The 23,123-nt window shown below is 46.7% G+C and overlaps 1 protein-coding gene across 11 annotated transcripts in view; it reads left to right on the forward strand.

Moving 5' to 3' along the window:
* Positions 1-115: 115 nt before the first annotated feature.
* fkbp15b (FKBP prolyl isomerase family member 15b) overlaps positions 116-23,123 on the forward strand; it is a 115,832-nt gene continuing 92,824 nt past the window's right edge. For all 11 annotated transcript variants that reach the window (XR_011086581.1, XR_011086582.1, XR_007490670.2 and 8 more), the window contains exons 1-6: positions 116-326; positions 1,385-1,488; positions 1,557-1,635; positions 1,794-1,863; positions 1,998-2,072; positions 20,186-20,284. Coding sequence is in view for 1 of the 11 variants with exons in the window: in XM_049764198.2 (XP_049620155.1) it covers positions 277-326; positions 1,385-1,488; positions 1,557-1,635; positions 1,794-1,863; positions 1,998-2,072; positions 20,186-20,284 (477 nt within the window). In the remaining 10 variants the exon portion in view is untranslated. The remainder of the gene's footprint in view (positions 327-1,384; positions 1,489-1,556; positions 1,636-1,793; positions 1,864-1,997; positions 2,073-20,185; positions 20,285-23,123) is intronic.

Raw genomic sequence — 23,123 nt, forward strand, 5'->3', positions numbered from 1 at the left:
ACCTCAATTCGCCTCCGCGGACCGCATAAACTGTGGCGAATTTGGATTGGCTAATCCGAATTTAGCCCCCGCGTGCGGACGTGTCGCAACGGAAAAGACGTTGTGCGGCCTTCAGAGAACCCAGCCCGGGAATTTGGATACAGCCAATCAGAAGTAAATCGGGTGCAAAGTCAGCTGACAACACGCTCACAACCAGGAAGAATGGTCAGAAGTTACATCTAAAAACTGGTTAATTGTTACAGCACGTCTTATAAAACGTATGTATTAACTATTAAAATGTTCGGTGGAGACGACGAAGATGGAGATTTCTTGTCACCAGCAGGCGGGTAAGTTATGCTTCTTGTCTAGACGATGATTACTATGTTAGCATACGTTAAGTAGCATAATATCAGCAAGTGTCAGTCATCGGTTGGTCCATAATTTAATGTCACTGATAGAAGTTGCTGCGAAATCAAGTAAGGTTAATCTAGTCGAAAAAGGAGTAGGGACATGAAAGGACCGTTTACCAAGTAACAATACAGAACACGTTCACTTATTTATTATCGATACGATTAGCTTTGGCCTCGCAACTTGGTTCCCGAAATAATAGTAAAAGCAACGTGTATAACGTGCGTGGTGGGTAAAACGTGCGTGGTGTGCAACACGAACATGTACAGCAGTCTCAATGGGTTTGAAGTACCACTGGGGTTTGTTATGAATCTATTATTGACAACTTAACACATTATTTTTCTAAACACATTAATTTATTATTTCCATTATTTTTAAAACATTGGTTTTTTTTTCCAACAACAACAACAAAAGAAAAATAGTGAAAGTGGATATTAACCCTCATGGAGTATAAATAAGTAATACTTAAATGCAAACTTTATCCCAATTTGGGCAGTGCTTCTGAGGTATGATAACTGTCATTTCTAAATATTTTTTTTTTACTTTCAACCACTCAAAATGTTCAGTGGGATCAGTCCTATCCATAAATGTATAATTTTTCAATTATGTTTTTAATTTTGATGCCGTCTGTGGACAATATTTGCATTTTGCACACGCACACACATGCACGCACACGCGCGCGCGCACACACGCACACACACGCACACACACGCACAGGTGAGGTGTATTGAGAATAATGGATATCAGCAAATCTGAGTACTGGATAATATACTGGTACAGAGGAAAAAAAACATTTAAAATTAATCTTTGGGGTGTGTTAGAGTGATTATGAGAAATGGCGTATTATACACAGGTGCGGATCATACATGGAATCTTTTCTTTCAAATTGCCCAGCCCTACTTGTATGAATCATGAAACAACCTTAAACCAATATTTCAAAAAAGTATTTATTTTAAATGAAACATACATTTTGCCTCAACATTTGCTCTGCTTGTAGAGCCAAGTTGGCTTCTCTGTTTGGGCCGGATGAAGAAACCAGTCGAAGGAACGAGTCCTTTCATTATACAGCCCCAAAACAGCCGAGGAAAAGTTCAAATCCAGGTCAGAACTTTCAAACTGAATGATTAATTGAATATAATTTGCTTAATGTTTTGGTTCATGTTTTGCAGTATCAGTCATCCAGACAGCAGCACTATCTCCTAGTACCCTGGAAGTGTTGTTTGCTGCTGCAGTTCAAGCCTTTCAATAGTAAATATCAGATTTGAATGTAAAAATATCAGTTGGTTTTCATTTCACTTGTATCGTACACACTGTTCTACCATATGTTCTTTGTCTAAACACTCATATAATGTCTGCCTTAATTATCATAAGAAAACATTTTAAAATAATTGATGCCCCTAACACAGCATAAATGGACAATACGTGAAGCAGGGAAAGCTGGGGGCAGCCATTCTGGGAAACCACTCAAGTAAAGAGGTAGGGACTGCATATTGTATTATTATAGTACGTACAGTATTATGTACAGTATTAGAATTATTGTATCATTGGGTAGGCATTGATGATTGTGCTGATGTAACATTTTTCTTAATCATGTCTCTCTTTCTGTGTAGTTCAAGCTGCTTCTGTACGTTAGCCAGCAGAAACAAATTACTTTTGCCAAGATCCACGTTGACTTCATTTTCACGGTGAGCTTTGGAAACTACCGTATTTTTCGGACTAAAAGTCGCTCCGGAGTACAAGTCGCATCAGCCATAAAATGCACAATAAAGGGAAAAAAAACCCATATATAAGTCGCACTGGAGTTTAAGTCACATTTTGGGGGAAATTTATTTGACAAACTCCAACACCAAGTACAGACATGAACCGGCAAAAACAGGCTAAACGATACGGCATGCTAACGTGACATAAACACAAACAAGAAGCTGAGAACGGGCCTGACGTAACATTAACAGTTATTCATATAACTATAACATAAAGAATACATTTATCAAACCATCTGTGTCACTCCAAATCAGTGAATCCATCGATCGAATTCTTCGTCCTTTCTGTAAACAACGCCGCGTGTGCGGCGCGCCGCTGACGTCGGACTCGTCGTCAGTTGCAGTTCAAATTATTCCACAGGCCCCTATGACGATATATAAACCATATATCAAATAACTATAATATAAACAACAATTTTATCAAACCATCTGTGTCACTCCAAATCAATGAATCTATCGATCGAATTCTTCATCCTTTATGTAAACAATGCCGCGTGTGCAGCGCGTCGCTGACGTTGGACTTGTCATCAGTTGCAGTTAAAATCATTCCACAATATAAACAACAATTTTATCAAACCATCCGTGTCACTCCAAATCACTAAATCCATCGATCGAATTTTTCGGCCTTTATGTAAACAACAGCGCATGTGCGGCGCGCCGCTGACGTCGGGCTCGTCGTCAGTTGCAGTTCAAATTATTCCACAGGCCCATATAATGATGTATAAACTATATATCAAATAACTATTACATAAACAACACGTTTATCAAACCATCTGTATCACTCCAAATCATTAAATCCATCGATCGAATTCTTCGTCCTTTCTGTAAACAGCGTGTGTGTGGCGCGCCGCTGACGTCGGACTCGTCGTCAGCTGCAGTTCAAATTATTCCACAGGCCCATATAACGATATATAAACTATATATCAAATAACAATAATATAAACAACAATTTTATTGAACCATCTGTGTCACTCCAAATCCTTAAATCCATCGGAATCTTCGTCTTGTGTCACTTAAAAAAAAACAGCTGTTGACTACGTGTGCCGCTGACGTCAGACTAGATAACATATTTATTCTAATTATCGCCCATATTCTAATAATCGCCCAGTGTGTGTTAGCGATGACATAAATAAAAAACATTGATACCTCTAATTATCGCCCATGCTGCTAAAAATTCCCCCCAAAACTTACATTTTCCTCTGCGACCGCATGCCGACGTCATTGCACAAGTTTAAATATGACTGATTTGACAGCATGTCGAATGTCCCTTTTAAATTGTTTTTCTCCATAAACTATAGTATATTTGCAGGGTATTTCAATACCGTGCTTTGTTGTTGAAGTTGTGATGTACATGGGTCGTCTGGCGCTTCAGCCCGCTTGCTTTCTTTTGAGTCTGATGCGACTTGGATTTTGTTCTCTTCATCTCTATATTATGATACAATTACACTCATCACTCCGCTACAATATCCTCACACGATTACGTTATCGGGGTGTGCGCTCGAACAAGACGATCGCGATAACATGACGTGCGCAACATGTGATGTGCGACGGTAACGTGTCGCATCGATGGAGCGTCAATTGACGCACCCCGCTGTTAGAGGTAGATCAAAACAGCCGCTGTTCTAGTGTTAAGAACACCAGTGAGATGCAGGTATTGCATACTACATAAGGAAAATATACATATCGCCCATTTCAGTGCCCCTTGGCGATCGGACAAAAAGTGTTCTCTATTAATCGCCCACCCCCCTGTTGGACATTAACCTTCTCTAATTATCGCCCTGGGCGATAATTACAATAAATACGGTATATCAAATAAATGTAATACAAACAACAATTTGAATGAACCGTCCGTGTAACACCAAATCATTAAATCCATCGGAATCTTCATCTGCTGTGTCACTTAAAAAAAAAAACAAAAAAAAACAGCTGTTCACACCGGAACTACGTGCGCCGCTGACGTCACCCTTGACGTTAGTTGCGGCTCCAATTATTCCACAGATCTATGCATATAACTATATTGCAACGTTACCAAAGTACCAGGCAAGACATGGGTTTGGTAACCAGCTCTTTATATCACAAAACAAGAGCTCAACATATGAGCCAACACAGTGCTATATGCAAGCGCCCTGGATCACTCTTCCCGTCCCCCCCCTGCCGCCTTCATGGCCTTGCGAGACAATCGGAAATTACTGAAGTCTAACAACATAGACGTTGCTACTCTAAATAAACTATATATCAAATAACTATAACATAAATAACAAGTTTATCAAATCATCTGTGTCACTCCAAATCATAAAATCGCCTGACTCCGGAAGTCAGTGAATGAAACTCATTGTCAGTGAGGCTTCAATTATTCTACAGCCATAGTGCACCCACTGTAAGGGAACGGACAGTACAGCCAAGTGCGTAGCGACAGACTTTATTGTAGAAGGGGATGATGGTAACAGCTGGTGCTGGAGCGGCGATCGGGCTGGAGAGGACAAGCGATTCTGCGGGATTTCCAATAGTCAAGCGAGTCAGTATCTCAGGGACTGATGAGCGAAGCAGCATCAAGGGACAGACTGACACTCAGGTCTGCGCTGGCGGCGCTGATATAGCGCTGTCCATGAGCCCGTGGCAGGTGACGGCGATTCCACTGACGGGGGCGTGGTCCTGTCGCCGGTGGCACCAGCACGTGACAGAACCCCCCCCACAAGGGACGGCTCCCGATGTCCCCAGGAACCAAAAACAAAAAAAAAAGGAAGGCAATACCCTGGGCGACCAGGTGGGGGGGTCAGCACACCGCCGAAACGTCCGACACCTCGCCAGACGCAGGATCGACGGACACGGGAGCAGAAGACCCCGGTACCGGCGGACAAGACCTCCCCGGACCCTCACCCCTGGTCCCCTCGTCCCTCCTCGGGCGCCCGCGCTGAGGACCCGGTTGGTCCGGATGGCAGCGATGGAACTCCGTGATGAGCGAACGGTCGAGTATCCAGCGGCTCGGAACCCAGGAGCGGTGCGCGTCGTCATAACCGTCCCAATCCACGAGGTATTGGAGGCCACGACCGCGCCGCCGCGATCGCAGCAGGGAGCGGACAGCGTAAGCCGGGCCCCCATCAATGAGCTGGGGCGGCGGAACGGGCGCCGGCGCCAACGCGCTCTCATGGATGGGCCGCACACGGGACACGTGGAACGTGGGGTGAACCTTCAGAAGACGGACTGCGGCCGGGCCAATCACCTTCTGAATAGGGAATGGTCCAACAAAGCGGGGCGCCAGTTTGCGGGATCCTGCTCGCAGCGGCGAATCCCGCGTCGAGAGCCACGCACGCTGCCCCACTCTGTACTCCGGAGCCGGTGTCCGGTGCTTGTTCGCCTGGCGAGCGTGGCCTGAAACAGAGCGGAGAAGAGTGACCCGGCCCCTCGCCCAGGCACGATGACAACGGCGGACACAAGCCTGGGCCGACGGGCACGCCGCACCACGCTCCTGGTGGGCGAACAAGGGTGGCTGGTACCCGAAGACGCAGTGGAAAGGCGAAAGTCCCGTAGCCGAGCTGGGGAGGGAATTGTGAGCGTACTCTACCCAGGGAAGCTGTTGGACCCACCCGCGCTGGTCCCCGGCGGCCATGCATCGGAGAGACCTGCCCAGTTCCTGGTTCAGGCGCTCCGCTTGACCGTTGGACTGAGGGTGAAACCCCGAGGAGAGGCTGGCCGTGGCGCCGAGGAGTCGGCAGAACTCCGTCCAGAAGGTGGAAGCGAATTGAGGTCCTCGGTCTGACACGATGTCTTGTGGAAGACCGTGGTGACGAAACACCTCCCGCACCATGATGGACGCCGTCTGCTTCGCAGATGGGAGCTTAGGCAGAGGGATGAAATGTGTCATCTTGCTGAAACGGTCCACCACCGTGAGGACCACCGTGTTTCCCTCTGAGGGGGGGAGGCCCGTGACAAAGTCGATTGACAGGTGAGACCAGGGACGCTGGGGAACCGGCAAGGGTGGAAGCAGCCCGGCCGGAGGACGAGTAGACGTCTTGTAGCGGTTACAAATTGAGCAGGCTCTGACGTAATCGCTGGTGTCCACTTGCCAGGTGGGCCACCAGAAACGCTGTGCCACCACGTACCTCGTGCGTGCCGCGCCGGGATGACAGGCCAGGCGTGATTCGTGTGCCCATTGCAGCACGGACGACCGCAGGCCTTCAGGGACGAACAGGCGGCCCTCCGGGCAGTTGCTGTGGCCGGGTTGATCGCGTGATGCGGCTTCCACTTGGCGTTCGATCTCCCATGTAAGAGCTGCCACCCGAACCGAGCTCGGGAGGATAGTGGGAGGCGGACCCTGTCCCTCCTCCCCCCCAGCAAACAAACGCGACAGGGCGTCCGCCTTCGCGTTACGGGAACCCGGTCTATAGGAAAGAGAGAACTCAAACCGGTCAAAGAACAGAGGCCACCGTGCTTGTCTTGCGTTCAATCTCTTGGCCGATCGCAGATACTCCAGTTGCGGTGGTCGGTCCAGACGATGAACGGAGTGGTGGCGCCCTCCAGCCAATGCTGCCACTCCTCCAAGGCCAACTTGACGGCGAGGAGCCCCCGATTCCCGATGTCATAGTTTCGTTCCGAGGCTGACAGACGGCGAGAAAAGAAGGCGCACGGGTGGAGACGATCGTCTTGGCGGCTACGTTGCGACAACACCGCCCCGACACCCACGTTCGAGGCGTCCACCTCGACCACGAACTGTCTGTCGGGATCGGGAACCCTGAGGATGGGAGCGGATGTGAACCACCTCTTAAGCTCCTGAAATGCCTGTTCTGCCCGTTCCTTCCATTTGTACGGGGAGGCAGGGCTGGTAAGGGCGGTGAGGGGCGCAGCCACTGTGCTGTATGCACGGATAAAACGGCGATAAAAGTTTGCGAACCCTAAGAACTGTTGCAGTCGCTTGCGTGTTTCGGGAACAGGCCATGACGTGACCGCTTGCACCTTCCCAGGGTCCATTTCGATGGATCCCTCACGCACCACATAGCCAAGGAATTTGACAGAGGAGGCATGGAACACGCACTTCTCTGCCTTCACGTAGAGCGAATTCTCAAGGAGACGGCGCAGCACCGCCCGAACATGCTTGATGTGCTCAGGGAGTGAGCGGGAGAAGATGAGGATGTCGTCTAAATAAACGAACACGAATTTGTCCAGCATGTCTCGTAACACGTCGTTTATCAGGGACTGGAAAACCGCTGGGGCGTTGATGAGCCCAAACGGAACCACCAAGTACTCGTAGTGTCCGCTCGGGGTGTTGAAAGCCGTCTTCCACTCGTCTCCCTCCCAGATGCGGATCAGGTGGTAGGCGTTGCGAAGATCCAGCTTTGTGAAAATGGTGGCACCCTGAAGGCTCTCGAAGGCGGAAGACAGAAGAGGCAGAGGGTATCGGTTCTTTACAGTGATCTCGTTTATTCCCCGGTAGTCGATACACGGGCGTAGCGTGCCCTCCTTCACGAAGAAAAACCCCGCTCCCGCAGGTGAAGAGGACGGCCGTATGATACCGGCTGCCAGGGACTCCCGGATGTATTCCTCCATAGCCCGGCGCTCAGGAGCGGACAGGAAGTAGATGCGTCCCTTGGGAGGGAAGGTGCCGGGTAACAGATCGTTAGCGCAATCGTAGGACCGGTGTGGAGGAAGAGAAGTGGCCCTGGCTTTACTAAAAACCTCCTTGAGTTCGTGATAAAATGCTGGGACATTGGGGATGTCGGGACTGTACCTGGGCGGGGCTCTGCCGAGTGGGCTGGTGGCCGCCTTCAGGCACACCTGATGGCAGCGTTCGCTCCACTGCTGAACAACCCCCACCTCCCAGTCCAGCACCGGGTTGTGCTGCCGCAACCCAGGGTGCCCCAGTATGAGCTGCTGTCCTGGGAGGGAAAGAAGAAAAAACTGTATGGTCTCTTGGTGATTGCCGGAGAGCAGTAACTTAACTGGTTCCGTCACGAAAGCCACCTCGCCGATCAGACGGCCATCAATGGCACGTGCGGGAATGGACGGGCTCAGAGGGAGGAAGCCGACACCCCACTGGCGTGCCCGGCTAATGTCCATGATGTTCCCCTCCGCGCCGGAATCCACCAAGGCCGCCACGTTCTAGTCGCCCGCCGCGAGTTGGACGCGTGCCTGTAGCGTGAGCGTGCTGGGGCTGGAAGAGCCGGTGCTGGTCGAGCTCACGCGGATCCCCCGACGCTGCGTGAGCTCCGGCCTTTTTAACGGGCACCTCGCTACCCGATGACCCCCCTCCCCACAGTAAAAACACAAGCCCAGTGAGGGGCGTCGACGGTGCTCCTCCGAGGGAACCCGAGCCCCTCCCAGATCCATGGGCTCGGCGGGTGGTGTGGTTGGCGGGTCCCCAGCAGACGGAGGAATGTGACCACACGGGTTTCGCGGGGACCTCCTCTCCCGATCGCGCCGCCGCGTCTGGATCCGCCGGTCTACTCGGGCCGCCAAGTCCATCGCGCCCTTCAGGGTTCGCGGGCGATCGTAAGAAACCAGTCCATCTTTCATGTACTCAGCGAGGCCGTTTAGGAAGGTGCTAACGAGCGCCGGCGTGTTCCATCCGCTGCTGCCGGCCAACGTCTGGAACTTAAGGGCGTACTCCGCGACCGATCGGCTACCTTGACGCAGCGTCGCCAGTTCCTCGGCGGCGTCCTCGGTGGCGGATCCCAGGTCGAACAGGCAGAGCAATTCCTCCGCAAAGGCGTCGAAGGAATCGCAAGCCGGGGCCATCCTTTCATATTCGGCCAGACCCCACAGCCGCGCCTCGCCCATGAGGTGGGTTAGGACGAACCCGACCTTGGCTGATTCCGACGAAAACGTGATTGGCTGGAGGCTGAACATTATGCGGCAGTTGGTCACGAATGCCCTCATGTGCTTGGGATCGCCGTTAAACTTCTCGATGTTGCCAAGGCGGGGCTCCGGGACGTCCACGAGCGTCCTGGCCTCGGCAGACGGGCGGTGCGGGGGTGCCGTGACAGCCGGGGACGCAGCTACCGACAGTCTCTGGAGGGCTTCGGCCATCTCCTGCTGCTGTAGCTGTTGCTGCTGACCAACCTTGATCAGGTACCGGATGTCGGCAGACAGGCTGCTGACGGCGGTCTCGGCTCGCTCCAGTCGGCTCAATGCAGTCTCGTCGTTCGCTGGCTGCATAGCGTTGGTCAGTCTGTACTGTAAGGGAACGGACAGTACAGCCAAGTGCGTAGCGACAGACTTTATTGTAGAAGGGGATGATGGTAACAGCTGGTGCTGGAGCGGCGATCGGGCTGGAGAGGACCAGCGATTCTGCGGGATTTCCAATAGTCAAGCGAGTCAGTATCTCAGGGACTGATGAGCGAAGCAGCATCAAGGGACAGACTGACACTCAGGTCTGCGCTGGCGGCGCTGATATAGCGCTGTCCATGAGCCCGTGGCAGGTGACGGCGATTCCACTGACAGGGGGGCGTGGTCCTGTCGCCGGTGGCACCAGCACGTGACACCCTCATGCGGTTTAAAGTGAAAATAACATGTGAAGTAATCAACTATAGTACTAGTAAGTCAGTAATGTGTTAATGATCAAGTAACAATTTGTGAATAATTACACATATAAGTCGTTCCTGAGTATAAGTCCGAAAAATATGGTATTCAAAAACTTAATTTGTAGTTGAATAGGCCTGTCATGATACGTAAGTCATCAGCATTAAGTTGCGCTGTCTCAAGCTCTCCTGTCAGTCATCTTGCTCACCACTGTGAGAGTGTGACACACGCCTACATTCACATTAGGGGTTGAGGTTGGAATGGCATTCGAAAAACCCATTTAAACAGTTTGGTTTGCATAGATTTATTTTTTAGGCAAAGCAATCAGTAGCACTAAGAGTCAAGTAGTGCAAATGCTAGCCGGTTTGGTCAGCTAACAGCTATGGCAATAGTCCCCAACCACTGGGTTTTGGGCCACGGTGGACTCCATAGATAAAAGAAAAGAAACTATGACTACTTCATGTTTATTTATTATTCGTGGATGAAAAATATTTTTTTTGAAAATGTGACCGGATTCTCGCCGTTACACCCTACTATGACTGATTCTTGACACTTGTCAACTTTTCTGAGTCACGTAATGCAAATATTAAATGCACAAGCTAGCAAAATGCATAAAATAAACAGTTGTATTTGGAAAGTTTCTATACAATGAGGGAAAAGCCCAGTAAGGATTCAACACATGAGCCTATGCCCAACAGGAAAAAGAATGATGAATTAATTTTACAAACAATACCAGTTGACCTACGGTACTTGAAAGGTTAAAAAAATAAAATAAAAAAAAAAAAAAAAAGGTAAAGACCCAATGATTGTCACACACACATCTGGGTGTGGTGACAGGTGATTAAGTTTTTCAGTTTGTGTTTATGCAGTGGTCCATCCAGCTGACTTGATGGGTCGGTTTTGGGCGCCCTATGTTGTTGAACTTTTCCCTCTGTGCTTTTATGGTTTAGGTGTCTTTTGCTGCCACCTTAGGTGTTAGACTTTGAACAGAATATGCGCGTTGAACATGCATAACTGTAGCCCCAATAACGGATTCAGGCCTGAGCACACAGACAATTTTTCTCTCTCGTTTTTCCCCGAACATCAACTTGATGCATTGTCATGTAAGGAGACAATTACAGCGAGTCGAAAGGTTTTTTTGGATTTATTTTTGTTTATTTCGGCAAGTACCACACACTTATTACTACTTCATTTCACATTTTGTTTTACATGTCTTGTCGACAAGGGAAGTGGGTTAAAGCAATTCTCTCACTGCTGGACACATGATCGACACTACTACAGTACTACCTATAATACTATCATAATCATGACAAGAGAGAATCAAAAGAAAAAAGAAATTTGACCAGGATAACATATAATTTGAGTACAGCAATAACAAATGAAGTGGAAGTTTGAATATGATCTGACTACAGCAATAACAAGTAAACTGGAAGTTTGAATATGATTTGAATACAGCAATAACAAGTAAACTGGAAGTTTGAATATGATTTGAATACAACAACAACAAATAAACTGGAAGTTTGCATAACAGTTGATATCAATTTGTTTTGAATACAGCAGTATTCAAAAGAGTTCAGAGATACAGTTCAGAGGTACCCTTGGATCAGTTGGAAAAAAAAAAACTTTGTTGAGCTGAGGTACCACTAAGGTAGCGGTACCTATTTTTTTACGACAAAAATATCACAGGTAACCTGTAAACAATTTTCTTTTTAAATATATGAATTCATACGTCGAGCATTTTCACAAATTTTTGCAAGGCTTACAGAATATTGTTTGCTATGGATTCTACCTCTGTAGTTTTCACCATTTGAAAAAAGGTTGGTTAGTTAACAATCCCAGTATGTATACACGTATACATGCATGCACAATAAACACGCATACATGTATCATCGGCGGTCACTCGGGACGAGTATGACTGTCTTCTTCTCAGGGTTGTCTACTTGTGGGTCCGCAGGTGGGCGTAGAGGCCGATCCGGGATCCACATATTTTTGTGCAGTGTGGGCAGGGGAAAGTGGTGGTGGGTTGTGGTCGTGCTGGAGCCTGTTTTTGTCTTTCCTTACGGAGTTGTCATTTGGTTTCTGCAACACGACGGAGTTCTTTTTCGTGATGCGCTGCACCTTCTTGCACCGCTGCCCTCCAGCAGTTCCTGTTCAAGGCGATGCACTCCCAGTCCTGAGATGTTATTTGGAATTTCTTGAGATTGGTCTTGAGGTTGTCCTTAAAACATTTCTTTTGCCCGCCCGGGGCTCGCGGACCTCTCTCCAGCTGGGAGTATAACATCTGTTTGGGGAGGCGGGTGTCAGCCATGATGATGAGATGTCCTGTCCATCGGAGTTGGTGCTGCATTATTAAGGTGGTGATGCTCGGTATCCTGGCTTCCTCCAGAACGCTGATGTTTGTGCGTCTGTCCTCCCATTTGATCCTGAGTATTTTCCTCAAGGTTCTCTGGTGGTGGTGTTCAAGAGCTCTTAGGTGCCTGTTGTAGGTTGTCCATGATTCTGCCCCATAAAGTAAGGTGGGGAGAACCACAGCTTTGTAAACCAGGAGCTTGGTGTCAGCCCGGAGGTCTCTGTCTTCAAAGACTCTTTTCCGGAGTCTGGCATACGCTCCACTGGCACAGCTCAGGCGATGGTTGACCTCAGAGTCAATGTCCGCTTTGGAGGAGAGAAGGTAGGGGAAGTGGTGAACATATTCAAGTGCAGTGTTGTCCACATTTATGATGGGCGGAGTAGATGGCTGGTTGGGTGGGGGTTGATGTAGCACCTGGGTCTTCTTGATGTTCACGGTCAGACCCAGGGCTCTGTATGCCTTACCGAAGGAGTTCAGGATGCCCTGGAGGTCTTCTGCAGAGTGTGCTGCAATGGCATTATCGTCTGCATACTGGAGCTCCACAACCGTGGTGGTTCTGATCTTGGTTTTGGCTTTGAACCTGTTAAGGTTGAAGAGCCTGCCATCAGTTCTGTACTAAATTGGGATTCCGTGTGGTAGTTCTTCGTTGATGAGGTGGAGTATGGCGGCAATGAAGACAGAGAACAGGGTGGGTGCAATGATGCATCCCTGTTTGACCCCTGTCTCTACAGTGAAAGCCTCAGTCAAGGAGCTGTTGTTGAGCACTGTGGCTGTCATTCCGTCATGTAATAAACGCAGTATTCTGACGTATTTATCCGGGCAACCATACCTCAGAAGGATGCTCCATAGGGCCTGGCGATCCACCGAGTCAAAGGCTTTTGTCAGGTCTATGAAAGCCATGAACAAAGGCTGTTTATGCTCACGGTATTTCTCCTGGAGTTGGCGTGCTGTAAAAATCATGTCTGCAGTGCCTCTAGCTGGGCGAAAACCGCACTGCGATTCTGGGAGAACTTCCTCAGACAGTGGCAGTAGGCGATTGGCAAGAACACGAGCAAGTACTTTGCCAACTGTTGAAAGGAGCGCGATGCCCCTATAGTTTCCACAATCCGCTTTGTCCCCTTTCTTGAAAATGGTCACTATCAGAGCATCCCTGTGCTCCCAGAAGAGTACTTCTTTTTCCCAGACCTTCAGAAATAGGGAATGGAGGTGGCGCTGGAGCTCTAGTCCACCTTCCTTTAGGACCTCAGCTGGGATCCCATCTGGCCCAGAAGCCTTGTTGTTCTTCGGGCTCCTGATGGCATCTTGGACCTCTGCTAAAGTGGGAGGTTCACCCATGTCTTCCCTGATGGGACTCTAAGGGATGTGACTGAGGAAATCTGACTGAGTTGTGCTGTCACGGTTGAGGAGTTCCTGAAAGTGCTCTCTCCACCGGTTGTTTATGGACTCATTGTCCTTCAACAGCTCCTGCCCGTCTTTAGAGCGCAGGGGGTTTTGGCCGCGATGGCTTGGGCCTTAGACAGCCATGGTAGCACTGACTAAGCCTCTGGTGTCACCAGAATCTGCCAAACTCAGGATTTCCAGTGCCCTTTCTGTCCACCAGGAGTTTTTAATCTGTCTCACCCGGCTCTGGATGTCAGCCTTGGCTCTGGAGTGAGCCTGTCTCTTTGCTGTGCAGGTGATGTCATTTTGCCAGACACGAAAGGTTTCCCTTTTCTTGGAGATGAGCTGTTCTATCTCTGTGTCGTTCTCATCAAACCAGTCCTGATGCTTTCTGGCCTTGTACCCGAGAGTGGCACAAGGATGGAAGACTTGAGCAGGCTCCAGTGTTCTTCAATGTCCTCAGGGTATTCCTGATTGAGGCTTTCTCCGAGAGGCCTGAAACAGCTGCAGGGCAGCAGTTTTATTCAGGGTCTCGAGGTTTAGTCTTTTGCTTCTCAGCTTCTTTTGCAGTCTCCTCTTCCTCTTGAGTCTGATGGACATCATGGATCGTATCAGGCGGTGATCTGTCTAGCAGGCCTCTGAATCCATCATGGCTTTCGTGATGCTCACGTCGCGCTGATCCCTGGCTCTGACTATGACAGAGTCAATAAGATGCCATTGTTTAGAGATTGGGTGTCTCCATGAGCCCTTGAGTTTGTTCTTCTGGCGAAAGATGGTATTGGTGATGATAAGGTCGTATTAAGCACATTTGCTAAGAAGCAAAACCCCGTTGGAGTTGATGTTTCCAATGCCTTCCTTTCCAATGGTGCCCTTCCAGAGGTGGTGGTCACGGCCCACTCTGGCATTGAAATCTCCCAATATAATAATCTTGTCCTCCTTGGGGATTTTTGACAATACCTCATCCAGACAGGCATAGAAGGCCTCTTTTTTTGCCCTCATCGGAAATGAGGGTAGGTGCATAAGCACTAAGAACTGTTGCCGTCTGGTTGTTGGCCAGCAGCGAACGGAGGGTCATCAGGTGCTCACTGATTCCCACAGTGAGTTCAGGGAGCTGACTGATCAGTTGGTTCTTGATGGCAAAACCAACCCCATGGATCCGTCCTTTCCAGAAGAAAGTGTATCCACCCTTTTTCTCCTTCAGATGACCTTCTTCTGCCCGTCGGGTTTCTGAAAGAGCACCTATGTCAATCCGGCATCTTCTCAGTTCCCTTGCAATGATGGCGGTTCTCCTCTCCGGCCTATCACTGGTTACACTGTCCATTAGTGTGCGCACATTCCATCCTCCAAAATTCATGTTTCTGTGTTTTCGACCGCATATTGGTGATCCCTCTGAACGCGGTAATCCAGTCGGGAGGTTTGAGGCAGGCTATGTTTAGGGCACCTTTTCTAGCCCCTTCCCCCACAGGGGTGAGCAGAGTGGATCCTAAAAAGGGCTGCTCAGTCGTGGATGCAGCTACCAAAGAGCTCTTCTGCCTCGGTCCAAGAGCCCAATGATCATCTAACATCCACCGCCTGATGTGCCAGCTTGTGACTAGGGGCTTCCAGACTTCACAGTCCTGCCCCCGTTGTCACTTACTGGTCGCCACAGGACTTTAATCCGGGATATAAGGTGGATTCCCTGAAAAAGATGCCTGTGCGTGACTTTGTTTAGAGTGGGGAGACTGGTGCACAGACAGTCATCACACTGTCCTTGACAGATCAGGGTCAGAGTCCAGTGGCAAGGAGACCAAGACGACTGGTGACCCTTTTCTGCTGTAGCCTTCATCCGCCTCCCCAGCCGTTGTGACGCCACCCCTTAGGTCAGCCATCATCCTCCGCCTGGTCGACCGTTGAGGTCTTCGCTATTTACCCATAGTTGGAGCTGTTTACCCACAGCCGGGACAGTGGTTGATGGGCAGTAGGGCGTGTCCACACGCCGGTGGGCCTACATGCCACATCTCTGGGGACCACTGCTGCTCGGAGATCCTTGACAATTTAGCCTGGGACCGCAAGGTGCCAGTTACCGTGTGTGGCCACAAGGAGGCGTTTGCAAGTCTTGGCAATGGAGAGGCTGTGTACTGGCTGAGGAGGCTTATGCACTTGGCTCCTCTTTTCATCCCCGGAAACAGAGCGCTAGCCAGTGGCGGTAGCTGAAAGCAGAAAAGTGGCAAGCAGAGGCAGCATGCAGCATGCACAAACTACAGGCACTACTACTCCAACACTACTGCACTGACGCATCACACGCCCTGTGTGATGATGGCACACACACACACACACACACACACACACACACACACACACACACACACACACACACATGTATACCGTAATTTCCGGACTATAAGCTGCAACTTTTTTCCAAAATTTTGGACCCTGCGGCTTATATAAGATTTTTTTTCGTTATTTTTGTGATGACTTGATCACTTTTACTCTTAACACTATTATATACAGTAAAAGCTACAAAACAAACTGACAAATAACTCGTTTTCAAATCAGATGAGTAAAAACTGGTCAAATATTAAAAAAAAAAGATATTATTAAAAGTGAAGACAATTTGCAATTCTAGTAATGACACAGAAATTTCATGCACAATTTGTCTTCGCGGGCCACATAGAACTATATGGCGGGCCGTATCTGGCCCCCGGGCCTTGAGTTTGACACCTGTGCTCTAAACTCTTTCTCTTACTCTGCCATGTCACTCAGAGATTACACAAAGCAGTGGCGCTGTTTGGACCATCTGCATTGTATTAAAACCCAATCAATCACCATTTAAATTCAATTCTTCTGACATTTTGCTCACCAAAAACAAGTTGTAATGAATGTGAACTTTTAATGCATTTTATTCAGAAGGGTACTTTGAACCCTGAGGCTTAAATGGTGGCGCGGCGTACTTATGGATTTTTACGGCCTCCGGCCTCCAGGGGGCGCTCTAGCAGGAAGCAAGAGCGAGACAGGCGAAGAAGAGATAATGCGCCGAAGAAGACGTGCTAGTTTGTGTTTACATTTCGCGCATCACGCAGAACGCGATCAAGTCGGACATTACTGAAAGGAAGCCTTTATACACAAAACGTCATCATGGGGGACAAAAGAAATGCATATGATGCTGCTTTTAAGCAAAGGCAGTCAATGTTGATGACATTATCTTGTGTCTACTCTGGAGCGTACTTATGGATTTTTACGGCTTCCGGTCTCCAGGGGGCGCTCTAGCAGGAAGCAAGAGCGAGACAGACGAAGAGATAATGCGCCGAAGAAGACGTGATCGTCTTGCGCAGCACGCACACACCCGCATTCACACAAAGACAGGAAGCTTTTATACACAAACCGTCATTATGGGGGACAAAAAAAATGCATATGATGCCGCTTTTAAGCTATACGTGTCGCTCGCTAGTTTAATGTAATTTAGCGCTTCGTGCATGAATAAGATTAGCACGAACAGACCCTCTTCACACTCGAAGAAATGCATAAAACCGACGACGAAAGAGACACTGAGAAAGTGTGAGGCGAAGGATATCTAACGCTATTCCAATCGGACACTAAGGAGGAAGACTTCGATGGTTTCAGTGCACAGGAGGAAGATGAAGACGGCTCTTTTTTTACTTTTACTGGTATGTTTTTTTTAACCAGCCCTGTTAGTGCTGTGCTACCGTGTTGCTGCTGTATTGCTGCTCTGTTACCGCCGCGTCTCAGTGACTTTGCTGCGTTACTTCCGTGTTGCTGCGGTATTACTGCCGCGTCACAGGCAGTGTTTGGAAAGAAATGTTAAGGTATGTTATTAAAGCTTTAAAAAAAACTTTCTGTGTCCAGTCTTTCTTTGCTAATAACTCACGTGCACACTTCCGCGTTGCTGCGGTACTACTGCTGCGTCACAGGCAATGTTTAGAAAGACATGTTCAAGTATGTTATTAAAACGTTAAAAAGGCTTACTATGTACTGTCTTTCTTTGTAAAAAAACTCTTGTGCACGTGCGGCTTATAGTCCGGTGAGGCTTATGTAAGAAAAAACCTGAAATATCCCTGAATTTTAGCTGGTGCGGTTTATAATCCGGTGCGGTTTATAGTCCGGCAATTACGGTACATGTATACGCATACATGTATACGCATACATGAATACGCATACATGTATATATGCATACATGTATATGTATACAATTTGCTCAATTTGGCTTTCACTATGTTTTATTATTGTCATTTCCAGTTCACATGTAAGTGTGATTTTAACAAGAATAGCAAAAATACAGTCAAACCTTGGTTTTTGACCACAATCCGTTCCAGAAGGCGGTTCCAGAAGCAAATCGGTCGAATTCCGAATCCATTTCTCCCATTACAAGTAATGGAAAAAATGTTAATTCATTTCAAGACAAAAAAACACACCCTTTTTTAAGCATTTTTCCATTTGCGCATATTTGTCCGTTTGCGCAACTGCAGCGTACCGCCGAACGCGCAACCGTAGCGCGTTGCCCACCGCGCAACTGCACCGTGCAACTGTACCGCGCTGGTCGCAATATTGTGACAGAGCCGTCGCTGAAATTTAGAAAAATATTTTTAAAGTCCTGATGTACTTTCCAAAATTTAAGTGGACCTAAGTGCGCAGGGAGCTTCATTTTGTCCGATCACGCAACTGCAGCGCACCGCCTAATGCACAACCGTAGTGCGTCGCCCACTACGCAACTTCCCTGTGCTGGTCGCATTCTTGTGACAGAGCCGTCGCTGAAAGTTAGAAAATATTTTTAAAGTCGTAATGTACTTTCCAAAATTTAAGTGGACCTTAGTGCGCAGGGAGCTTGATTTTGTCCGATTGTGCAACTGCAGCGCACCGCCAAACGCGCAACCGTCGTGCGTCGCCGACCGCGCAACTGCACCGCGCTGGTCGCATTATTGTGACAGAGCCGTCGCTGAAATTTAGAAAATATTTTTCAAAGTTCTGATGTACTTTCCAAAATTTAAGTGGACCTCAGTGCGCAGAGAGTTTGATTTAGTCCGATCGCGCAACCGCAGTGCGCCGGGCGCGCACTGTCGCATTGCTTTAAGAGCGTGTTTGTGTTTTAGGATGGCTTTACTGTTCCCACTTGCTTCCTTTAGAGCAGGGGTGTCAAAGTCAAATGGACGGAGGGCCCAATAAAAAAATTTAGCTACAAGCCGAGGGCCGGACTGATCGAATGTTCATTGAATTTTTTTTAAATGACGCATGTAGTCTAGTGAACCTAATTGAACCTACTGAAAACCTAACAAATATATTCCAATATGATCAGATAAATAAAGCAATATTTTCTTATGGCTTTGTCAATAATCTTTAATTTTCAACAGACAGAAAAGACAAATTTCCTTTATATAAAAATCCCCATAACATGAACATTAAATGAAAGAAACCTGTATTATTCAAGGCACCATCAGTAACCTAAATTTTCTATTTTAGCAAAAGTGAGCTAAATTTACTTGAAAGAAAAAAATAATAGCAATTTTCTATCATCCACTCAACTGAAATATTTTTAAAATATAATTGGATTGAAATACAATAAAATAAAGTGTAGAAATCTATTAATCAAAAGCAACACTTTCCTCAAGGATAAGTAACATGCAGTGAAAAAAAAATATTAAACTTTAACTTTTAAACTTGAACTGAGTAAAAACACAAACTTTAATCAGACAGTTTTTGATGAAATCCCCCTCCGTAAATGGCCGGGCTGATGTAGCGATCTCTTCTGCCAAAATAAAACTGGCCTTGACAGCATCCTAGCCTTGTGTTTTGGCTTTTTTGAACAGAGCCTGTCGAGATTTGAGGCCTCGTTTTAATTCCTCGGCCTTCTGTAGCCTTTGTTCCATGTCTATATTCTTGTTTTTGTCCGCGTGTTTCGTTTCATAATGTCTCAGATTATACTCTTTCAGTACCGCCACACTTTTTCCACACAGAAGACACACAGATTTTCCAGCTACCTCCGCGAACATATACTCCGACTCCCACCTTGTTTGAAACCCCTGGTTCTCAGTGTCCACCTTCCTTTTTGCCATTTATGATGGGTATCTGAAAGTTAATTTTACAGTTATGCTGACGACTGCTTTGCTAATAAACACTGAAATCAAGCAGCCTACTGCTCGGTGCTTCACCGTTGCATTTTGGGAAATGTAGTATTGGTGCATGTGAAAGATCTGCGGGCTGCCGGCTTGCTGCGGTCTGCGGGCCGGTTCTAATAATAAATCAAGATCATCCCAGGGGCCGTACAAAACCTTCTCGTGGGCCGGATGTGGCCCGCGGGCCTTCACTCTGACATATGTGCTTTAGAGGCATGATTGGTGGTTAATACAATCCTCAAAGTAACGAAAATACAATAACAACGGAGTCAGTCAGCATCCGGGCCGCGCGGTCGGGTTTTCTCGGGCCCTCCCGGCTCATCTCGCGAGGTTCGACCTCCGAATTTTGTTCGACAACCCAAGCAAAAAAATCTCAAATGTTTTGTTCGAATTCCTATTTGTTCGTGAACCGGGACGTTCGAAAACCGCGGTTTGACTGTAAAATAAATAGATGCAGCTCACTGACAAGTGCTGCTATTTGAGCTAATTTTAGAACAGTCCTGTGGGCAACTCATGCGGTCCTCACGGGTGACCTGGTGCCCGCGGGCACCGTGTTGGTCACCCCTGCTCTAATCTCTTTGATTTCACTCTAAAATAAAGCACATCACATCATTAAACACTATGGATTGTATGTAAACTTACTGCACACAAAACGTAACAAATATTTCACTTTTTCTTTTTTTTTTCTGCAGGTACAGCCCAACAATTATTGCACATTTTATGATGACCAAAGACAAAACTGGTCCCTAATGTTTGAATCTGCAAAATCATCATTTGACTTCTGTAAAGAGGTAAGTAGCAAAAATGGATGGATGGATGGATGGATGGATGGATGGATGGATGGATGGATGGATGGATGGATGGATGGATGGATGGATGGATGGATGGACGGACGGACGGCTGGGCGCATGGGCGGGTGGCTGGATGGATACTTTATTGATCCCAGGGGGAAATTCAGTGTCCAGCAGTATCCATACCCAAAAGCAGGTACATTAAAGAGAAGATAACAGATATGAAGCAGATTCTTATGAAAAGTGTCAGGCATCAGTAGTATATAATAAATAAAGAAAGATTAAACATGAATCATTTTAAACATGTCAAACATAATGAAACCTAAGATCATGTCAGTGTGTGACCCCTGTCCCCCATGTCGATGTTAAAAAATCTCATGGCGTGGGGGAGAAATGATCCCCTCAGTATTTTCATGGAGCAAAATGGTGTCAACAGCCTGTCACTGATAATAAAATGTAAATAAATTAAAGAAAGAAAAAAGTTTTTATTTTCGAAAAGTACATATAATGCCATTTTTTTTGTTTCGTTTCGTTTCATTTTCGTTTTGTTTCATTTTCGAATAATGTTATTCTGTTTTGTTTCAGTTGCTAACATGAATTGGACCGGTGGTGCGCTTTCATTGTGGAAACGTTTATCAAGAACAAATCTGTAACTGCAACACAAGTGTTCCGTTTGTGCTTCAGACTTGGTAGATATTATCCCGTACCTGCCCGAAACACGATGTTGTCATGGGTTACTTACTTCAGAGCCAGTGGATCAGCAATGAAACGAAAATCAACCGGCCGACCTCGCACCGCCAGAACTCCAGAAAATGTGGCAGCGGTAAGACCAAAATAACATTATTCGGAAACGAAACAAAACAAAATGGCATTATATGTACTTTTCGAAAAAAAAAAAAAACTCTTTTGTTTCTTTAATTTACTGTACTTTTAGAAAAAAACAAACTCTTTAGTTTCTTTAATTTATTTGCATTTTATTAAACCTACAAATGTGTCAGGACCCTGTACAATACTTCTTTGGGGGCAAAACAAAATGGGAGCAGGTTTGGAGAACTTTGAGTGAGGAACTGGTATGTTTTTACTTTTTTCTTCGTTCCTTTATTCATCTAATGGACTGCACAAAGTCACAACATTTGTTACATTACCACATAGCAAATTGCTGAAACCTTTTTTTTTTCTGTCTCATCAGAGGAGTTTGTCGTAAAAAATTACAAAAGTGTGCAGTGTGCACGTTCGGCTGATGTTAATTGTCTGGAAGTTGTGTGACAATTTATTATTTTAGGATTATTTTACATTGTTGTTCAATGAATATTACCGTATTTTCCGGTAAATAAGCTGCACCTGATTATACTACACTAGCTAAAATTAGGGGAAAGTCTTGCTTTGTTCATATATAAGGCGTACCGGACTATAAGCCGCAGATGTTTTAATGTTTAATTATCATTTATAAGAGAATATACACAAAGAGGATTGTCAGGAAAGAGATGGTTCTTTGGGGACACAAACCTTTTATTAACATAGTTTATTGATATAGATCAGGGGTGTCAAACGTATGGCCTGCGGGCCAGAATTGGCCCGCCAAGGGGTTTTAGTTCGGTGGGGGGATACATTTGCATTATTAAAAAAAAAAAAAAAAGAATAAATTAAATTTTCTTTAAAATCTGCAGTTCCTATGTTGGTCGCTAGAGGCGTTGTGTTTTAGCCAGTTCAATCGCTTTACCCACTTTTTCTCTTGGAACGGGCACCCTCATCAGCGAAAGAGAGAAAAGTGGACACAGAGTGTCAAATTTTTCAAGAACAAATTGACTTCTCCCTACATGTTCACGGAGGTGATTGGGAAACCCGTGTGCCTGGTGTGCATGCAGCAAGTTTCAGTGCTTAAGGAGTATGATATTTGGCGCCATACTACACTAGCTAAAATTAGGGGAAAGTCTTGCTTTGTTCATATATAAGGCGTACCGGACTATAAGCCGCAGATGTTTTAATGTTTAATTATCATTTATAAGAGAATATACACAAAGAGGATTGTCAGGAAAGAGATGGTTCTTTGGGGACACAAACCTTTTATTAACATAGTTTATTGATATAGATCAGGGGTGTCAAACGTATGGCCTGCGGGCCAGAATTGGCCCGCCAAGGGGTTTTAGTTCGGTGGGGGGATAAATTTGCATTATTAAAAAAAAAAAAAAAAAGAATAAATTAAATTTTCTTTAAAATCTGCAGTTCCTATGTTGGTCGCTAGAGGCGTTGTGTTTTAGCCAGTTCAATCGCTTTACCCACTTTTTCTCTTGGAACGGGCACCCTCATCAGCGAAAGAGAGAAAAGTGGACACAGAGTGTCAAATTTTTCAAGAACAAATTGACTTCTCCCTACATGTTCACGGAGGTGATTGGGAAACCCGTGTGCCTGGTGTGCATGCAGCAAGTTTCAGTGCTTAAGGAGTATGATATTTGGCGCCACTATGAAACTCAGCATGGTAAAAAATACAACAGCTTGCACGGAGAACTGAGAAAACAGAAGGTAAATGAAATGTTGGTTTGTCTGAGGAAACGGCAATCTGTTTTCACCCGGAGCCGAGATGTCATTGATTCTGCGGTGAAAGCCAGCTACGTAATTGCTAGCCAAGTAGCAATAGCGGCAAAGCTGTACTCTGAGGGGAAATTGGACAATTTATGGCGAAAAAGGGAAAACCTGTTCAGGAATTACAGTGCCCACTTTGGCTGCAGGACCTTGCATTTATGGTTGGTATAACAGAGCACTTGAATGATCTGAACAGAATGTTGCAGGGACGCAAAAACATTGTAACACAGTATTATGACAGCATACGTGCATTCAAGTT

This window comes from Syngnathus scovelli, chromosome 3 (genome assembly GCF_024217435.2).
Source record: "Syngnathus scovelli strain Florida chromosome 3, RoL_Ssco_1.2, whole genome shotgun sequence".
Taxonomy (NCBI): Eukaryota; Metazoa; Chordata; class Actinopteri; order Syngnathiformes; family Syngnathidae; genus Syngnathus; species Syngnathus scovelli.